The following is an 18469-nucleotide window of genomic DNA, read 5'->3' as shown; positions in this document are numbered from 1 at the left end:
ATTTTCACAAAAAAATAATTATAATTGCAAAAAATATTTCTTTTTTTTTTAAATTACAGATTTCGCATAATTTTTATATGCAAGATTTTAATAATTTCCTTGCTCGCAAGAATGTGAAACTTTCGGCGTAACATTTTTTATATAATATTGAACAATAAAAACAGGAACATAGAAAAATAATTAAATTAAAAAATGGAAAAATTTATACAAACGTTCAGAATAGCAATGTACAGATGCACGTCTGGGGAAAAAAAGAAAACTATCACACCCCTTCCTTTCTTTTAATTACATGATGTCATTTCCACAGTCTTTCGACTGCCTGAAATTTTGGGCCTTCGTATATTCCGTGGTTACAAAATTTTAGTTTGTTGCGTTTTGCGAATGGCAGAATCACTCGGTTTTGGGCTAATTAATTTATGTTTTGTACAAAAAAGGTGTTTTTTAAAAATTTAATTCAATATCTTAGGGATTTACTAATTATCTTTGAAATAGACCCAGAAAACTAATATTCATCTTTTAAAGGATTTTAACAATGAATTTATTTAACTTCAAAATTTAGCTGAATCGGGTAGCTTGTTGCGGTTTCAAAATCACCACCTCCATTTTTTTTTCTTTCTCTCTTCGCCCCCGCTGTTTCTCTTCACTTAAAGGACGCAATTGGCTAACACGAGCTACACGTATGAACATATCTGGGTTCAGTGAATTCATTCACCTACCCTTTATCTTTTCATCAACGATTTCGCTACGCATATTGGAATTTAAATATATCAACAAAACGCCAACAAAACAGGCAATTGACAATTTTGTTTTTAGACAGAATTAATTTAAATGGAATCAACAAACTCACACTACTTTTGATTGCATAAATTTCGTTCTAGAATTAATTAGAATCGTTTGTTTGTTTCATTGGGAGCGACACCACTAACATCACGCTGGCCAAATGAATACAGCTCATTTTGGCCAAGTCAAGCGAGATCTCAGCCGGGGTGTAAGAGGAGGCTCCCAAAGCGACAACTGACGCTACCAGTCACGTCGACCGAATCCACCAGTACCAAAGGACTCCAGCAGCCATCTCAGCAGCAGTTCAAACAGCCTTTATTAGGGCTAATAAGTTTTTCTACTAATGCGATTCACTATTGCTTGCCTCCTGAGACCCACCAGCAGCAAACTTCACTCCCAGTCTTCAGCACTTCCAGCTCATTCCCGCAGCCTTTCCTGACCTTGGTGCCTCCAGCTCGCTCCAGCACCTACAGCTTCCTCCTGCAACCTCTTCTGCACCTCGCTCCTCCAGCCTCTCCTGCACTTTGCTTCTCCGGCCTGCAATCTCGTGAGCACCTTGTTCCTCCGGCCTGCTATCTCGCCTACACCTTGTTCCTCTCGCCTGCACCTCACTCTTCTGGCCTGTAACCTCTCTTGCACCTCACACCTCTGGTCTGCTACCACGCTCGCACCTTGTCCCTCCAGTCTGTAACCTCGCTCACACCTGGCTCCCTACCAACCATCCGTTCCTTAACACTGACACCTCGTTTTCAGTGTAATCCGTTCCTTAACACTGACCCTCCGTTCTCAGTGTCATCCGTTTCTTAACACTGACCCCTACGTTTTGTGTCGTCCATTCCTTAACACTGACCCCTACGTTCTGTGTCATCCGTTCCTTAACACGGATCCCCCTCCCCCCGAGTTCTCAGTGTCCACCGTCCGTTCCGGATCACCCTGACCTCCAGCCAATTGTTCCAGACCCAGCAAGCAACCCTGAACCACGCTACGTCTAGAGTACTTGTTCCAGACCTCCAGACCTTAGCCTCCAGTGACGTACGACCTTCCAAGCGACCAGTATCCAGATCATACAAGTTTTCGCTTCCTTTGCAAATTAAAGGCGAAACCTCGTCTTTAACCAAACAACCTGTGTCTGTCATTCTTCTTTGCCTTTTTTGCGGTTTACTTTTTGCCTGTGTCTACTATGTTAGTTGTTGAGTCGATTGTCCCCAGATGACCGGCCCCGCAACAAGTGGTGACTCCGACGTGATACTTGACACGGGCAAACAGCTGGCAGAGAAGATGGCTGAAAATACAGACGAACCCGAGATCAACTTATCAACTCCTTTCATACAGCTTCCACTGTACAATGCGGTCAACACAAGGAGTTGGTTCATCCAACTTGAGGCGATATTTGCAGTCAGGAAAGTCACATGCCAAGACACCAAATTTGCCTCAGTGGTACAAGCCCTTCCTGTAACAGTAGTGGAAGACATCCTTCTCAACACACCAGACCAGCTCCCATACACCCACCTTAAAGAAGCTATTCTCAAGCTTACGGGACGTTTGGATGAGGACCTCATTAGAAATCTATTCTCTAATGTGTCTCTGGGCGACAGAACACTATTCCAGATCCTGTGTCTCATGAAAAGTCGCCTTGGAAATCACACCATGGCTGAACCCATCCTCCAAGGCCTATGGATGGATCGGTTACTATCAAACATTACTCAAGTTTTGGATCTGGTGCCAGTAGACAAACCCCTGGATACTGTGGCCGATTCTGCCAACAAAATTTACTCCTGGGTCCACTAAGTCAAAACTCTCACTCAAACCCCCATGCAATGCTTTGACAAGGCGATAGCTCAGTTAAGAGGCGAGTTCCAAGACCTGAAACTCTCCCTACTCCAGGGGCGACGAAGCCCAACACCACATACCCGGAATCGAAGCCCAGCACCACATACCGGAATTGCAGCCATACCCACAGCTCTAATCGGGGACAAAGTAATAACCCAGACGAATGCTGGTACCATCAAAACTTCAGTAACCAAGCCCGCAAGTGCCGACTCCCCTGCAGACACCAGAGAAATGACTAAACCAGCAGGCAGTGGCGATGACCCTTAACGTAGTCGTCTCTTATGTGTGAGACTGAAACAATGGCCTAAAATTCCTAGTCGTCATCAGCGTAATAGCTCTCACGAAAAAATCCACTTTGAAACCCACCCCATTTCAACTTCGAGCAGCAAATGGCTCTACAGGAATAAGGAATTAACGCTCAATATCAACCTTAGACGTGACCTCAAGTGGTTATTCACATAAAGACGAGGACCCTGTCTGACAACATAACATCTCTCAAGATTACGGGGACTCCATCACGTCTGAACTCAACTAGTATTAGCATGGCAACACAGCATGACTCACGCTACGCAGGAATTCTGAGTCGGTACAAGGACATTAACCAGCCTATTAAGCCTACTGACGCTGGCGAACATCAGACACAACATCATGTCAAGACTGTTGGACAACCTGCATACTCACGGCCGCGACGACTCCCTCCACACAAGTTGACATATGCTAAGAAGGCATTCGAGGAGATGCTGGCGGACAACATCATCCTATATGCCTCACCACTCCACCTGGTACCAAAATCCGACGGGAAATTCAGAGTCTGCATAAACTACTGGAAACTCAACGCGTCCATTGTTCCTGACCGGTATCCCCTTCGATTTTGCCTCAGGCTTACAGGAGGCCTGTATCTTCTCAAAAACAGACCTGACGAAGGCATACTACCAAGTCCCAGTCGCTCTAAAGGGCATTCGAAAGGCAACAGTCACAACTCCTTTTGGACTGTTTGAATTTTAAAAAATGCCCTTCAGACTGCGTAATGTGGTCCAAACATTCCAGAGATTGATGGACAAAGTCCTGCATGTTTTGTCATATGTCTTTGCATACATAGATATCTTAGTGGCCAGCAAAGATGCAGATGCCCACAAGAGACACCTAGAGGAAGTGTTTCGATGCCTGAAACATTATGGTCTTCAAATCAACCCCGACAAATGTGAATTTGGGGCTCAACAGATAGATTTTCTCGGACACCACACAGATGCCCATGGAATCACCCCACTTCCTGCTAAGATAGAAGCCATCCAGAATTTTCCAACGCCTACATCCGTAAAACAGCTGTGTCATTTCTTGGGGCTGGTAAATTTTTACCGACGATTCATCCCCGGATGCTCAGACGTCCTCACGTCCCTGACGAATCTCCTCCAGAGAAAAAACAAAGCCATTACACTGGAGGGTGACCAGGAAAATGTCAAACTAATTGCTGATTGTTTTGTGTGGCCCAGCATGAATACAGACATTCGTGATTGGGTATCAACGTGCCTTGCATACCAGAAATGCAAGGTACACAGACACACGAAATCCCCACCAGACACATCCAGCAACCCAGACACGCTTCAGCGACATCCATATTGATATAGTCGGACCTCTCCCTATGTGTCAGGATTATCAATACCTTCTTACCATAGTCGACCGTTTCTCTAGGTGGCCAGTAGCAGCGCCTATCAAAGATACCTCGGCTAAAACAGTAGCAAAGACTATCCTTCAAGAGTGGATTGCAATATTTGGTGTACCCATCTTTAACCAAATAACCTGTGTCTGTCATTCTTCTTTGCCTATTTAGTACTTGTACAGTTTAATCAAAACATTCAAAAATGAAAATATCGAAAAAAAAAAAAAAGTTATATTGTACGTATCCGTTTTGGACTGAAAATCTCCGAAAAAAATTTCACTTAATTTGATCGTGTAGTTTTTTTGTTATAGCGGAAAAACACGTATTTATGAGAGCGCGTTGAAGTCAGCTATTATGAAATTTATTGAACACGCCACGGGGAGATAACTCCAGTTAAAGCGCCAACACCTCTCCCCATCTTTAATACTAGCTTTTCTTCCTAAATATCGAACCTTTTGCCTCGGTATTATAACAAATTGTTTTTTCGCTGTAAAAAAAAAAAAACAAAAAAAAAAACTACCTGATGAAATTAATTTTTTTTTTTTTTTTTTTTTTTTTGAGAACTTCGTTCCATAACAGATACAAACAATTTAAACTTTTTTCGATATTTTCATTTTTTAATGTCTTGGTTAAACTGTACAAGTACCGCCTTTTTCACGTATACAAATATTTTTTTGTCTGTGTCTACCTTGTTAATTGTTGGGTCGATTGTCCCCGGACGGGCGGACGACCGGCCCCGCAACAAGCTCGCCGTGAAAACATTTTTCATAACTTTTTTTTTTTTTTTTTCCACGTATACAAATTTTTTTTTTTTTTTTTTTTTAATCCTTTTAGAAAGTAAGTTTAGTCCTTAATCTTTCAAATACAATCAAAAAGTAGTCAAAACCTACAAAAAATTATGATAAATCGGCTTTCAAAACTAGGTCCTCCTATTTTTGTCCGCTCATTTTTACCCGTACCTACAAAATACTGACAGAAAGCCATCAAATAATTGTTAGTTGTTTCTTTATCAAAACACCCAAGCTACAATGTAAACAAAAAGTTTGATCGCCATTCTTTGGCGAAATCGGTTATATGGAAATAACGCGACAAACTTTGAAATAACAAAACTTTCCAAAAGTTTAAAACAGGCCAATAGAATATTGAATATTACATCGCTTGGTAACAATCATTTGTTGTATACCCAGCCCCACTTTTTTTTCGTTGTATGCTTTGGCCTAAATCGATAAAGAATAAAATTAGAATTATATTTACAGTTGTTCCCATGTAATGTGCACTGCAGCAGCAACACCAACAAGTAGGCTCAAATACCAACATTAAAAAGAAAATCACAGAAAAACATTTTCAAATACAAGTAATTCATTAAGTTATGTCAAATTTATAAAATTCAATAAAGGAAATTCGTCTTACATTTAACTAATTCGTTGTTGTACGTTTGTAAGGCAGCTCCTTGCAGAGACATTATGCTCTATTAAAAAACAAAAAAATGAAAACTTTGTCGAACGTCAGTCAGAAGTTCCCGCCGCATGAATAAACAGCCATCACTAAATTCACAGTAGTAACCATAGCAACAACAATCAATATTTTATTTTATTTATTTATTTTTTTTTTTTTTTAATAAATAAAATATTCAGCAAATATTTTTATTCAAAATTAATAAAGTAATATTGCTTCGAATTCGCCGCCACAAATTTTAATTATATAATTTTCAAGGGTTAATGTTGAATAAAATTTATTTTAGTATCTTTTTGATGTTATTAACAGTTTCGTATAAAATATAGCATAGAATATTTTTCAAGAAAAAAACTTTTAATTTTGAAAATTTTTCTATTATAAAAATAAAATTTATTAAAAAAAAAAAAAGAGCTTAAATTTAACAGATGTGTTTGTTTTCGTTTTGTTTTGTGGGTTTTTTTTTTACGAAAGTGTGGATTAATATTTTTCTCTATACTGTTCCTTATTTTTTATTTTTTAATAGTAATGGCCATGTTGATGTTTGTAAATTAGCAACCACATACGAACGAAATTGTTTTTCCTCATATAGAAGCGTCGAAATGGCGTCTCAGGAGGTTGAAACGTGGGTAAACGACAAACTACACGATATTCTTGGAATGTCCGACAAATATATTTCACTATTTTTAATAGAATTGGCAACTAAGTCGACGACAAGCGAAGATTTTCTCTTCAAGTTGCGTGAAACGGGTACAATCGATGTTGGGAATGAAGTTGTAAAGTTTTCGAAAGAATTATGGAACAAGGTAAAACAAAAGTTTCTCTTTCATTTTGGATTAAATAACTTTCATAATTGATTATCTGACTTAAAGCCACAATTATTGTTTCAGGAACCGAAGCCATTTCTTGTTATATTCTCCGTTTGAATAAATTTTCTAGTTTGTTATTATTGACATTTAGAAGCTGATAAGGATTTTTTGGTAAAATATTGAGATCGTATGTCTAAATAGTTTCTTCAAAGTTTCGAGTAAAATTAGTGTGTCGGTAAAGGGGGAAATACGTATTCGTATATCATGGCTCTATGAGCACTTACATCAATCTGGAATGTAAACAATGTGTAATGAAACGAAATAAAGTCTTGTGAATTATAAAAAAAATATTTGTTGCATATTCAGAATTGAGTGCTTGTTTTTTATGTTTTAAGTAAAAACAATATTACGTACTTTTGTGCATTGTGCAAGGATTAAATACACATTTGCCCCCAAAAATACGGAAAATCAGAGCGTGGAAAGTTGTCTAAAGTAATTTGCACTTACTGATCCGCGCTATTTTTTAAAATCGTATTTCCAAGTTTAATTAAAGTTTTATGATATGTTTTTTATTCAATTGTAAGGTTTAAAGTACAGAATAGGTACAAAACACCCTCCCCTACCCATATTAAGAATTGGTTTTTAAATAATAACGTTATTATTTCAGCACGGATCAATATGAGTACCGTAATTTTTACAGAAAATTTGGGTACAATCGCATTTTTCTTAGATGTTATAAAGTAGGCGGTAGGAGTCTAAACGCAGGGGACATCATTCCGGAAAGAATATTTTAGATTATTTGTGTCATGGCTGTAATATTTTTTGCCTTATATCGATGGACTTTTTTTTTTTTTTTTTTTCTTTAACTAAAAACACAATAGCACTTATTCTACTCGATGAATTTTCATAACTTTTAAATATATTACTATTTCCGACATGGCATATATATATATACATATATGCCTAGCTGAATTTGCTAAACCCCCCCCCCACACACACACTACAATCTAATGTATTTTAAACTTCAAAACTTAACTATTGTCGATCTCCGCCCCACCCCCCACCCCCTTATTATTATCTCCCCCCCCCCTTTTTTCTTTTTGTATTTCCTTTAAAATCGTTCTTCCAAATAATAGCCATTTCTGTAGGGTCTGACGAGGCTGCTGGATCATAGATATGGCCCGGCAACTGAAACATGTGTAACTAAACAGATAAAACGATAATAAAACAATAAAACGTATATATATATATATATATATATATATATATATATATTATAAGTTAAGGTAATTAAGCCACACAGAAGCCTCTGTGTAGTTTAATTCCCTTAAATATATTTCCATAACTTACTACTTAGCTCTACTCGCATATTGAGCACTATTCTAGTAAATATTGAAAACAATATATAATACGTTATATGCCCTTATAACATTTTATGTGGATACATGAAATGATGTGTGTTTAATTACTAAGTATTAAATTTGCATTCATTTATATATTTTGTATTCTTGCATCCTATTTACTTTTCAGTCGTCTTTTTTTTTTTCTTAATTTTTTAAGTAATTAGTGTGTCTTAGATTTGGAAGTGGAAAAAAGCTGTATAAAAGGATAACGTAGATAGTTTTTTTTTTTTTTTTACTGTTATTCTTGTTTAAAATTTGAGATGAGGAATAACGTTTTATCTAAATGGGTGGTGGTCTGAAGAGTAGCTTAAGGTCTGTGAGCATTGTTATTTGTTTATCTTGTTTGCCATCGTGCACAGTGGCTAATGTCACAAAGAGATGATGTCATCCATTATAACAGCTGGAAGACATCCTTTATGCCATCATAAATAATAAAGTAATAAAGGCATCAACAATTAAAACAGATAATAGAAGATCCAACTGTGGACACATTTTCAACATTTTTTTGTATTAAAAAGTAAAATTCCTCTAAGTTGCGTTGGTTTTAGGGTCCCGAATATTCTTTGGAAAAATGATGTAACATGGTCATTACACTTGAACCATGTTTATTACAGTTCAAACCTCTCTTGGACCCATACACCATCTGGTAGTGTCACAAAGGAACAAACAAAAATACCTCTACCCTGTTGGGTCAGGTTGATAATGTCACTGGCATGGATAATGTCACTGACCCGTTGGGTCAGGTTGACACCTGACCCAACGGGCCAGTGACATTATCCATGCCCCCGACTTAATCGGATATCAACATTATACAACAATTATCATATTTTTCTCTTTTCTTTTTCTTTTGACCTTATTATTAAGCATAGGCAGTTCTATCTCATGCGAGTACTGTTTATTCACTCACTACTCTCTAATTCTCGTTATCCTCTAAACTTCTTTGTTTGTAAACTAACCCATCAAAAGTTTAGTCACTAACTTCTGATGGCTAGGTTATGTTCTTTGTCCAGGAAATTTGATTCGGTGTTGGAATTCTGTTGACAAGTTTTGGACTGTCTACAGAAAAGAATTGGTCACTATTTACATTCCTCATTTATATAAACGAGGACTGTGAACATCCTAAATGCTTAGTGAGCACATCTTTTTACCATAGTGGCAATACAAGCTGCTGCGCTTTATCATCATAAAGAGTTTCAGGTTTAAAGAATAATTTCCTTCATGTCAAGCGTCTTACCTGACTACCATGCACTTTTGCTTGTCATGTATTTAAAAATTAAAATTACTTAAAATTTTAATTTTTCAGTGTTCAATATCTGAATTTAAGTAGCAAAATACTAAAAAACAAAAGCATCACACACACAGTTAAAAACCTCACAAATAAAGCCAAATTCTTTATAAATCACTCAGCATGTCTTTTCTTTTTGAGTTTTTTATGCAAAAAACAAAAAAGAAAATACAATGTCTTCATATTTAATAATCATTTTCACAATGGCAGGGTCAATTATAAACAACCCATAAGCTTAGAATAAAATTACTGCTTTTTATAGAAATAAAATCATACTTATTTTTTATTTTTTGTACTTACTTTAGTACTTATATTTACTTTTTCATATATTATGATTGTTTAAACATTTGTTCCAGTCTTGCTAAACCTTTAGTAATCTATAAAAATGAAAATGGAGATTCTACTTAAACAGTTCAAACACAAACTTATAAAATATGTTCAAGACAAAATGGTTTATTCTAGCTTCCTCTCTAAAACAAAAGAAACTATTTGCTACGTTAAAATGAGTATGAAACAATGTCCCTTATCATAATAATGACCCGTAAGACTAGAACATTCATCTTTAACACTAAAACAACATTGATGGTAAACTATAATCTCCACAAAACAAGAAAATATGACTGACAGGACCAAAGAAAATCAGAAAGTGAGCAGACAAGAAGTGAACGAGTGACTCACAAACTTGTGCAATATTCTTTCTTTTCTTTTTTCAAGTTCTCCACTTGTTATTAAGTCCTTCCTTGCAATTGTGTGTGTGTGTTTTTTTTTCATAGTAACGTTTATTTTTCTTTCTTTTTTTCTTCATTTTGACTCCTTTTTTTGGTAAAATATCTGGTTGCAGCACCCAGAATAAATATATGTAACGTGGCCGTTACGCTCAAACTATGTTTGTTACAGTTCAAACCTCTCTCGACCCCCCCCACCATCTGGTAGTGTTACAAAGGAACAAACAAAAATAAATAAATCTGACTTTTTTTCTGTTTTAACATAAGTCATTTATTACCGTTACTTTCCAAACGATGTCAGCTTCTTGTTTTTATTTTATTATTGTTCATTTCGTCTGCCATGAGATTAACAAAACTCTGCTATCTCAACACCAGGTCTTTCACCGCCACTATGGGGCCACACGTCCATTTCACCCTGCGCACACTTTCTTCTCCTCTCAACCATAGCTGGCCATTTCTCGCCTTCATCTTTCCTGGTGCACTCTTTGCTTCTCACCTTGACCACGTGCTGTCCTTTTTTTCTTTTTTTTTTTCTTGTGACGCAAACCCTCACACACTTGTTAATGTGCATATGTGCTCAGACAGCTGCTGTTACCTTCACTGAAGAAGGTCAGAAGTTACATTGACCAAAACGTTGTGAAAATGAAACTTAAGATGAAAACAGTAGTTTGAAGAATCCAAATATGAATTGTAAAATTATGTAAAGAACATGGTTGGAATGTAGCATTACACTGCAGGAGCTGCAGGAGATTTGCACCACATGAGCTGCGTCACTCGATATGTGGTTGGTTTGATTTTAATAAAACAGAGATTCAGAAGCTATAACCAAAAACAACTGAAAAGGCATCATTTTTCATTTGGCTTAGGAAAGATGATACCTTTTGGCTGAATAAGATTTGGACTGGATAGCAATCTACGATTTTGGTTATTAAAGATTTATGGCAGCACCAACACCAACATAGAAAGAAAAGACTTTATTGCAATTAATTTGATATTAGGAGTCCATGTGGTAAAATAATCTGCCCTTTCCCTGATGGATTGTTAATTATGCTGCATTTCTAACTAACAATTTCTAGAATTAAATTCAACACACTGCTGTTAAAATTCGCTACTCCAAATGTGACATACTGTTACCAAAACTTGCAACTCTAACATCCAAATTTAAAACCCACTTAGTCTTGGAAAAATCGCACTTCTTTATTTAAATCAAAAGCATCTCATTTGCATATGAGGTGACAAGATTATCAGCATATATACAAAGAAGCAGCAGGCATTTTTTTTTCTGCCCTTTTTGTTTGCATGGGGCACTACAGTCTGCTGAAAGAACAGGTTTGTAACAAATTTTAAGGCATTTAATCGCAGTCTATAAACTCTGAACGATAAGTCAGTGTGTTGGCTTTATTTTAGAAGGGAGATAATCTTCTATGACCTGTTGGCTTGAGGTGAATATCGTTTTCAGTTGGTGGACTTTTTATTAAAATTTTAATCACTTATTTTCTGTAATTTTTCCTGATATTTTATTTCTATGTTTTGCATGTATCTCAATATAAATTAGCACCAAAATCTGTTTATAAAATTACAATAAACATGTTATGATGATAACAAGGATCTTTCTTCTTTGACTGCAGATACCTCACAAGCAGGCTCCTGTTAAAGCCAGTCGACTTGCAGAGGCAGCAGCGAAAGAAATGATTCGTAAGAATGAAAGCTATTCACTTGTCTCCGATGGTGATGATGATGATGATGATGACGATGATGACGATGACCATCACCCTGTGCCAAAGAAGGTGAGATTTATATTTTTAATAGGTCTTTGGAATTATTTTGCAGTCAATCTGTAAAATAATTGGGTTTTTTTTTTTTTGTTTTTTTTTATAAAGCTGTATTCGAAAGCTATGATAACTAAATAAAGAAAAGATTCAATAACGATTATTTAATTTTTTTTTTTTTTTCATCAATAATATTGAAGAGAAAAATAAACATTCTAAACTTTATATATCTACTAACAGGCTGCCCGGCATTTCCCGATCATAAAATACATATAAATATTATATTTTAATTCATGCAGATTCCTTATTTATTATTATAGAGCCAATTCTGAATGGATTATTATATTGTACCTAATATATAGTAGTGATTTCAACGATAAAAAGAGGGATGTGTGTGCCACCAGGTACAATCAAACGCAAAACATATAGCTCTCCAGCTGTATCTGTAGGTGTATGACATAAATCAATATGCATTCATTCGGTGCATTATCAATTCTGCTGGATACAACATCAACAACTGAGCAGTCATTGTCAGAAGTTGAACAATACAAAAATGATAAGCTTATGAAGTGAAGTGTAGCGAATACATTCTATATAAGATAAATAAAAGGACACTCATGATATTTAAGACTGGGGACACGAGAGAGCCTTGTGAAAAAATGAGCAAGGCCATGTAAATGCATAGAAGACAAAAGTCAAATAATTATCTACATAAATCATTGCTATCAATAGATGAATCTTGATTAGATTCGCAAAGAGCAAGGATATGATGAGATTTGCAAAAGAGAAATGACTGGACATCAGGAAAGCTCGTCTTGAGACATCTGATGTTTGTATAGGAAATAGTAAAGTGATTGTTATGAGGATTAGTAGAAGTCATGATAATGAAAAAGGAGAGAAAGGTAGAATCACTTCAAGACAAACCAAGCTTAAAAGAGACCCCATCACCAGTATTTAATCTCTTGGACTCCAAACAGGCTGGATGAAAAAAAAAAAACAGCCCTTCAAAAGCTCAATAGGGAGGGGAAGGTTACTAGGTTGGTCAACAAAAAGCCTACCCCTAAACTGGTTATGTGGCTGACCAGAAACCAGTATTTTATCATGACATCACTTTTCAACAAAGGTAAAGACGGCCTTCTCCCCAAGAGGTAAGACACCAGCCAGACATTTTAAGAGCTTTGGTGTCAAGAGGGAACAGAAACTATATAATATAGAGGTAGGGGATCAGCTGTCAGTAGTATCTATATACCCATATGTATGTTAAACTCAAGTGTGTTTCCTTTTTAATTACTTGATTTGTTTAGTAAATCTTAAACTTGCATATACAGGGCCCTACGGACAAATTTATCTTTAGTTGACCTTTGACAACTAAATATTTTCGTTTACTGGCCGAATAAAAAGGTTACTAGCCAAACCCACATGATTTTTAGAATATGACATCTTCATTCTGTGACGAGTATATACATCATAAAGATTTTTTTTGTATTTTTTTTTAATAAGTGTAATTCTAAATATACATAGAATTTTATGTTGAAACTTGAACGTATAAACATTCAAATTTTCTCAGATGTTTTTTAAACAGCTTTTGTTACAAAAAAACTATATTGTTTTGTTAAACCTTTTATTGTTTAAATGATTTGACTTTGCTCATTTTATTAAAAAAAAAAGCTGAAAAGATATTTTCCACTCAGTAGTGAGCTTTTCAAGAGTGTCAGTGAAAGAAATACAATCGCCAAAAGATAAGTGTTTCATTATTTCTAGTCGCCACTATGAAAAATCACTCGCAAATGCAACTGTTTCACTACACAATGTAGAGCCCTGATATATACAATGATAATGATGTGTATGTGTAATAGCACTAACCCTTTTGGGTTTAATCGGCTTCCTCTGAAGGGGGAAGTTCCATGGAAGTATGAAATTCACAAAAGGTCCTCAGTCATATGTATATTCCAATTATGGGAGATGACAACATTAGGTTTTTGCAACTCTTGCAGGGAGGTGTCAGCAGCCTCCTACATACAGCGCCTAGAATTCCCAAATTCGTCACTCATTTTACTAATGACTAGGCTCAACGTTGCTTAACTTTGGTGATCTAACGAGAACCGGTGTGTCAATTATGCCGATAATAAAATAATAATACCTAAAAAGAACAGTACGCTACTGCGGCTTCACAGTACATCCTGTTAACATTAGTGTATTTCTATCTAAACTAAGAAATCTGTGCTTTAAAAAAATCCTTTGACTTGTAATGAGAAAGATGCGATCAGCGTTTCTATGCTGTTAAAATTCAAATAAACTGAAGAAAAACAGTTTTTCCGTTAAATTGTTGTTCTTGAACTAAAAAAATTTTTGAGGTCCGCAAACAACTAGTTGTCTCTGGGGGCCATATTTGGAGAATATATATATATAGGGTGAGGAAGCAATTCAAAGTACAATTCATGTTTTTTTGCCATTGACTTGTGACATGGTGTGTCATTTTGGCAAAATAGCAATTTGTTTTACTTCATTTGTAGCCGTTTTGTGGCAATTTCGCCTTTAAACGCAATTATAATGCAATATAATATTTGCTATGGATGGTTCTTCCTTTCTTGATGTAATCAATGAACAAATGTAGCTTACGTATCCCAATATATGGTGATCAAAACTTTTCCTTCTGATGTTTGCATCTTTGTTGGCTTTGGATGGTTTTTACCTGTTGCTGTTCAGACAGCTGACTTGAGAGTGAAGTAATGGATCCACGTTTCATCCATTGTCACACATTAATGCAAAAACTCATTTTTTTGTTATGTCGAAACAGTGGCAAATAACAAATCATCATTCCATTGTTGTTTTCATTTACTGAGAAAACGTAACATCCATTTTGATCCAAGTTTCTCGTTGACAAATGTTGATGCAAAATGGTGAATACATTGCTTTTTTGATATCTTTAACTCGTCTCTTATCTCACATAACTTCAATCTATAATCAGATAAAATGAGTTCTTGGACTTTATTTTTTATATTTTACAAGACAGCTACTGAATTTGGGTAACCTGAACATTCAATTTTATTTGTGTCTTTACGGCCATTTTTAAAGTAAGCATGCCACCTCTAACCCTAGATGTTTCCACAAATAGTGGTGATGGAATGGTTCCCTGTGTGGTGTATCATCAACAATCTCAGTCTGTTGAGGAAGTTGTGTGTGGTGGAGCCTATCGCTCCCCTCATCTCCATGACGATCGGTTGAAACACAAATCTGTCAAGAAGACCAGCAGCTGCATATCCAGGGTTTATTGCAGATTATATCAGTGACTAGGGCACAAAAGTATTAACACAAGTCACATTGCATTATTATACTATTAAAAACCCCATTATAGAATCAATAAAATATCTTCACCTCCCTCCCACTGGCCTAAAAAAATGGACAATACAACATAGGACTAATTAAGGTGACACATAGTGATGGTCCTAGCTTGCTTGCAATGACCAGAATCCAAAAATTTTCTTTTAAATCATTGACTTTTTCCATTTTTATCTTATGAAATCCTTTTTAAATTCCTGCTTCTTTCCAGAAAGCTAAGAAAGAAAAAACACGTCATTTCCGAAAAAAGAAACAAGAATCTTCTGAAAGCAGTTCCAGCGAATCCGATACGTAAGCATTTTTTTTTTTTGCATTTCTTAATTTATTTGGAATTTAATAGGATAAAAAAAATAAAGTGAACTCTCTCCTCACAGTACATTGCCTTTTATCTTTCTGCAACTTCGTAAATACCAGTTGAGGATTTGTTCTTGACAAACAGTCCAACGAGAACTATGCCATTTTAGTGGCCTTGTGTCTGGCTGGGGTATTTGAGCTGGGTAGTTCTAGATGGTCCACCCTCCTAGACTTTCCTTTCCCTCTTTGGGGTGGAGCAAGTTTGTTGCTTACTGCCTGTAGAGCTTCAACTGGGCAATTCTAACAGAGCTGCTTGGGCAATTTTTAAAAGGCTGGAGTGCTCCTGCTTTAGGAGTGCTGGTTTAACTCTCCCCACCTTCTGACCTTATGTCACATCTTCATGTATTGGGAAGGAAGTAAATACCAGTACATTGCTTTTCTTCTACCTATTGTCCTTTTTTATTCTTCTTTTTATAATGTTGGGCTACCACTCATTAAGGCCAAGATACACTTGAGAATAAAGGTTAATGATGTCCTGTGATAATGTGTTCTATATGCAGGAAGCCCTTCCATGAAAATTCTGCCGGATGCTAGGTACATCTCAGCTACAATACTGAAGTGTGCTGGACACCCTTTAGCAAGATGTTTGTCCAACTTTGCCTCACTCCAAAATTCATTTTTCTCAGCGTTTTTTACTATTTTTGTTTCCTTTCTTCTGTCTACTCTATTTCTCAAGCCTGAGATTTTTTCCAATTAGCTCTGAGAAAACAGTTTTAAAATTGCAACATATTTTCAATCAATTTGGAGCCTCATAGTCTCGCTTTAATAAAATTTTCAAATTTTGACGTACAGAATAATCGTTTTATTGATTTGAAAAATATTTAGTTGACATTCTTTTTTTTTTCTTTTTTTTTACAGTAAAAAAAAAAGAGAGAGCATCTACTTTTTAAAAAACAGAATTACATTGCTACAATCTTAAATAAATAAAGAAGAAACACATTCGTTTTAATAACAGTTCAGTGACACTGACAATTTTTTATGGAAGTAGTCATTTTTTCTGAGGGCAATTCTGTTGCAATATTTTTGATATAATGAGAGGATATGAGTAAAAAATAATTGGAAGCTTCTACTTCTAGGAACTAACCAATCAAATGGAGCTACGTTCTGTTAGCAACCAATCAGACAACAAAATTGCTTCATAAAAATATTAAATCTTTTAGCATTCCCACTCACAATTTTTTCCCGTGTTCATACAAGAAAGGTCTTTGCTCTTTGCCTGCAAAATTTTAAAGTCTGAGACTTATACAGAACAGCTACCTACTGAAAACTCTTTTTTATCTCTAGGACTTGTACAGAATAGCTACCCATCGGAAACTCTTCTGAAATTAAATATGGTTTTCAATTCAAAAGGTACCATCTCATCCTCAATCAAATGGACAGGTTGAGCGTTTTGTGATTACATTTAAGAAAGCAGTCTTACAACTCAGAGGATAGAGAATAGCGCCAGAAATCCTATAGATATTAGAAATCATAGAGCTACACCAAACTCAAATTTACTGGCTGAAAACTGTGTTGAACCAGAAAGTCAGTTTACCAATAGATGTCATTTGTCCACAAACTTCTCACAAGAGAAATATTCAAACGGAGCAGCAGTTCAATTATAATCATGGTGCAATAAGCCATAAAAGTAGCAAAAGACTATTGGAATAGCATAGAGAAGTGGACACAAGGTTACATCTTGCATCAAAGTGAAAATGTTATTTATGATGTCTGTGCAGTCTTCTATCTAGGTTCAACACCTAAATTAGTTACAACTTTCATATCTCACAGGAACCAACATACAAATGATCCTTATCATTTCCCATGTTTTCCTTGTCCTTTCTTGCTAACTGATTCTGCTGTATCAATAGTTCTACATCTACTCGTTCATTTTTTTCAATATGGCCATACAATTGAACACTTCCTTTCCGCACACATTTCCATACACTATCCAAATTCAATCTTCCTCTCAGATCATCAGATCTAAGCTTGTCTTTAAAACTCATATTACACGTCCATCGTATCATTCTCATATCATATACTTCTTTTCATGCAACGCATATCCTCAACTCTCAGTAATCAAGTTCAACTCCCATACCTTATAATGCTGTATACACTTGCTTGATAGACTGCTCTCTCCTTGATCATATGTGTTGACTATTTTAAAATCGATTTCACTAAAATGCAAATAATTGATTAGTTAATTTTCTTTTTGAACAGTGAGGTGGGGAAACTTGAAGACCGTGATCTTAGCAATAGTGAAAGTGATGATGATAAAGATGAGCGGGAACGAATGCAAGATTTGGAAGAAAGAGATGCCTTTGCTACACGACTTCGAGATAAAGACAAAGAAAGAACGCGGCAGGTCATGTCCAAATCGGATAAAAAGGTCAGGATACTTTTTCTTTGCTTAGAATTGAAATAATGCTTAATAAATAACTTTTATTGCAGAATTTCGTTTTTATTTGTTTTGTTTTCTTTTCTAAATAAACATAAAATTTTAACAACTAAAGCTTTTTTTTTTTTTTTTAAATGGCATCACCACTTATCAAGGCCAAGAGGCCACTCAAGGATAAGGGTTAAAGCGTGTACAGTAGAAATTGGACAATATAGTAATCGTTAGTAATGGAGATTTGGTGAATTTGTTAACTTACATGGAACAGCTCATCAAAAACTTGTTTATGTTAGACTTGAAGACAACCATATTGTAGTCAGCTGGAAAGCAGGAAAACGAAGACAATTCCATAGGCGTGTAGTTCTAAGATTGAAGCTTTTCTCATGGAATCTACGTTTAGGTTTAGGTACAGATAAAGAGTGGGGGAAATTATTAATAGTGATTTCTGCTAGACGAGTGTTTCTTGTGAAAGTTTGGTGAGGGGGACCATAGATTGGAGCTCAGCCGAGCACTTGCCATGAAAATAACGATAAAGCAGAGACAAGCGCGCAACATCTCTTCTGTGAGAAAGAGGTTGCAGGGAAGAGAAAAGGACATCCCCTACAAGGCTACAAAGTCTATTTTGAACTCTATCAAGGCAGGATAAGTCCTTTCTAGCAGCTCCTGCCCAGATGTGGCAACAGTACCCTATC

At 35.9% G+C, this 18469-nt stretch overlaps 2 protein-coding genes across 2 annotated transcripts in view; one reads left to right on the top strand and one right to left on the bottom strand.

The window, feature by feature from the left end:
- The window catches only part of LOC145303453 (microtubule nucleation factor SSNA1-like), a 37794-nt gene extending 31978 nt beyond the window's left edge, over positions 1-5816 (bottom strand). The window contains exon 1 of the mRNA XM_080144791.1: positions 5678-5816. Coding sequence (XP_080000917.1) covers positions 5678-5729 — 52 coding nt within the window. The 5' untranslated portion in view covers positions 5730-5816. The remainder of the gene's footprint in view (positions 1-5677) is intronic.
- A 403-nt stretch (positions 5817-6219) lies between these two features.
- LOC145303448 (pre-mRNA-splicing factor ATP-dependent RNA helicase DHX16-like) overlaps positions 6220-18469 on the top strand; it is a 73099-nt gene continuing 60849 nt past the window's right edge. The window contains exons 1-4 of the mRNA XM_080144782.1: positions 6220-6525; positions 11570-11728; positions 15261-15340; positions 17603-17771. Of these exons, the coding sequence (XP_080000908.1) occupies positions 6322-6525; positions 11570-11728; positions 15261-15340; positions 17603-17771 (612 nt within the window). The 5' untranslated portion in view covers positions 6220-6321. The remainder of the gene's footprint in view (positions 6526-11569; positions 11729-15260; positions 15341-17602; positions 17772-18469) is intronic.

Source organism: Euprymna scolopes, chromosome 19, assembly GCF_053919585.1.
Source record: "Euprymna scolopes isolate OS-2025 chromosome 19, ASM5391958v1, whole genome shotgun sequence".
NCBI classification, from domain to species: Eukaryota; Metazoa; Mollusca; class Cephalopoda; order Sepiida; family Sepiolidae; genus Euprymna; species Euprymna scolopes.
Note: the sequence above shows the minus strand (reverse complement) of the source record. Positions and strands in the feature narration are given on the sequence as shown.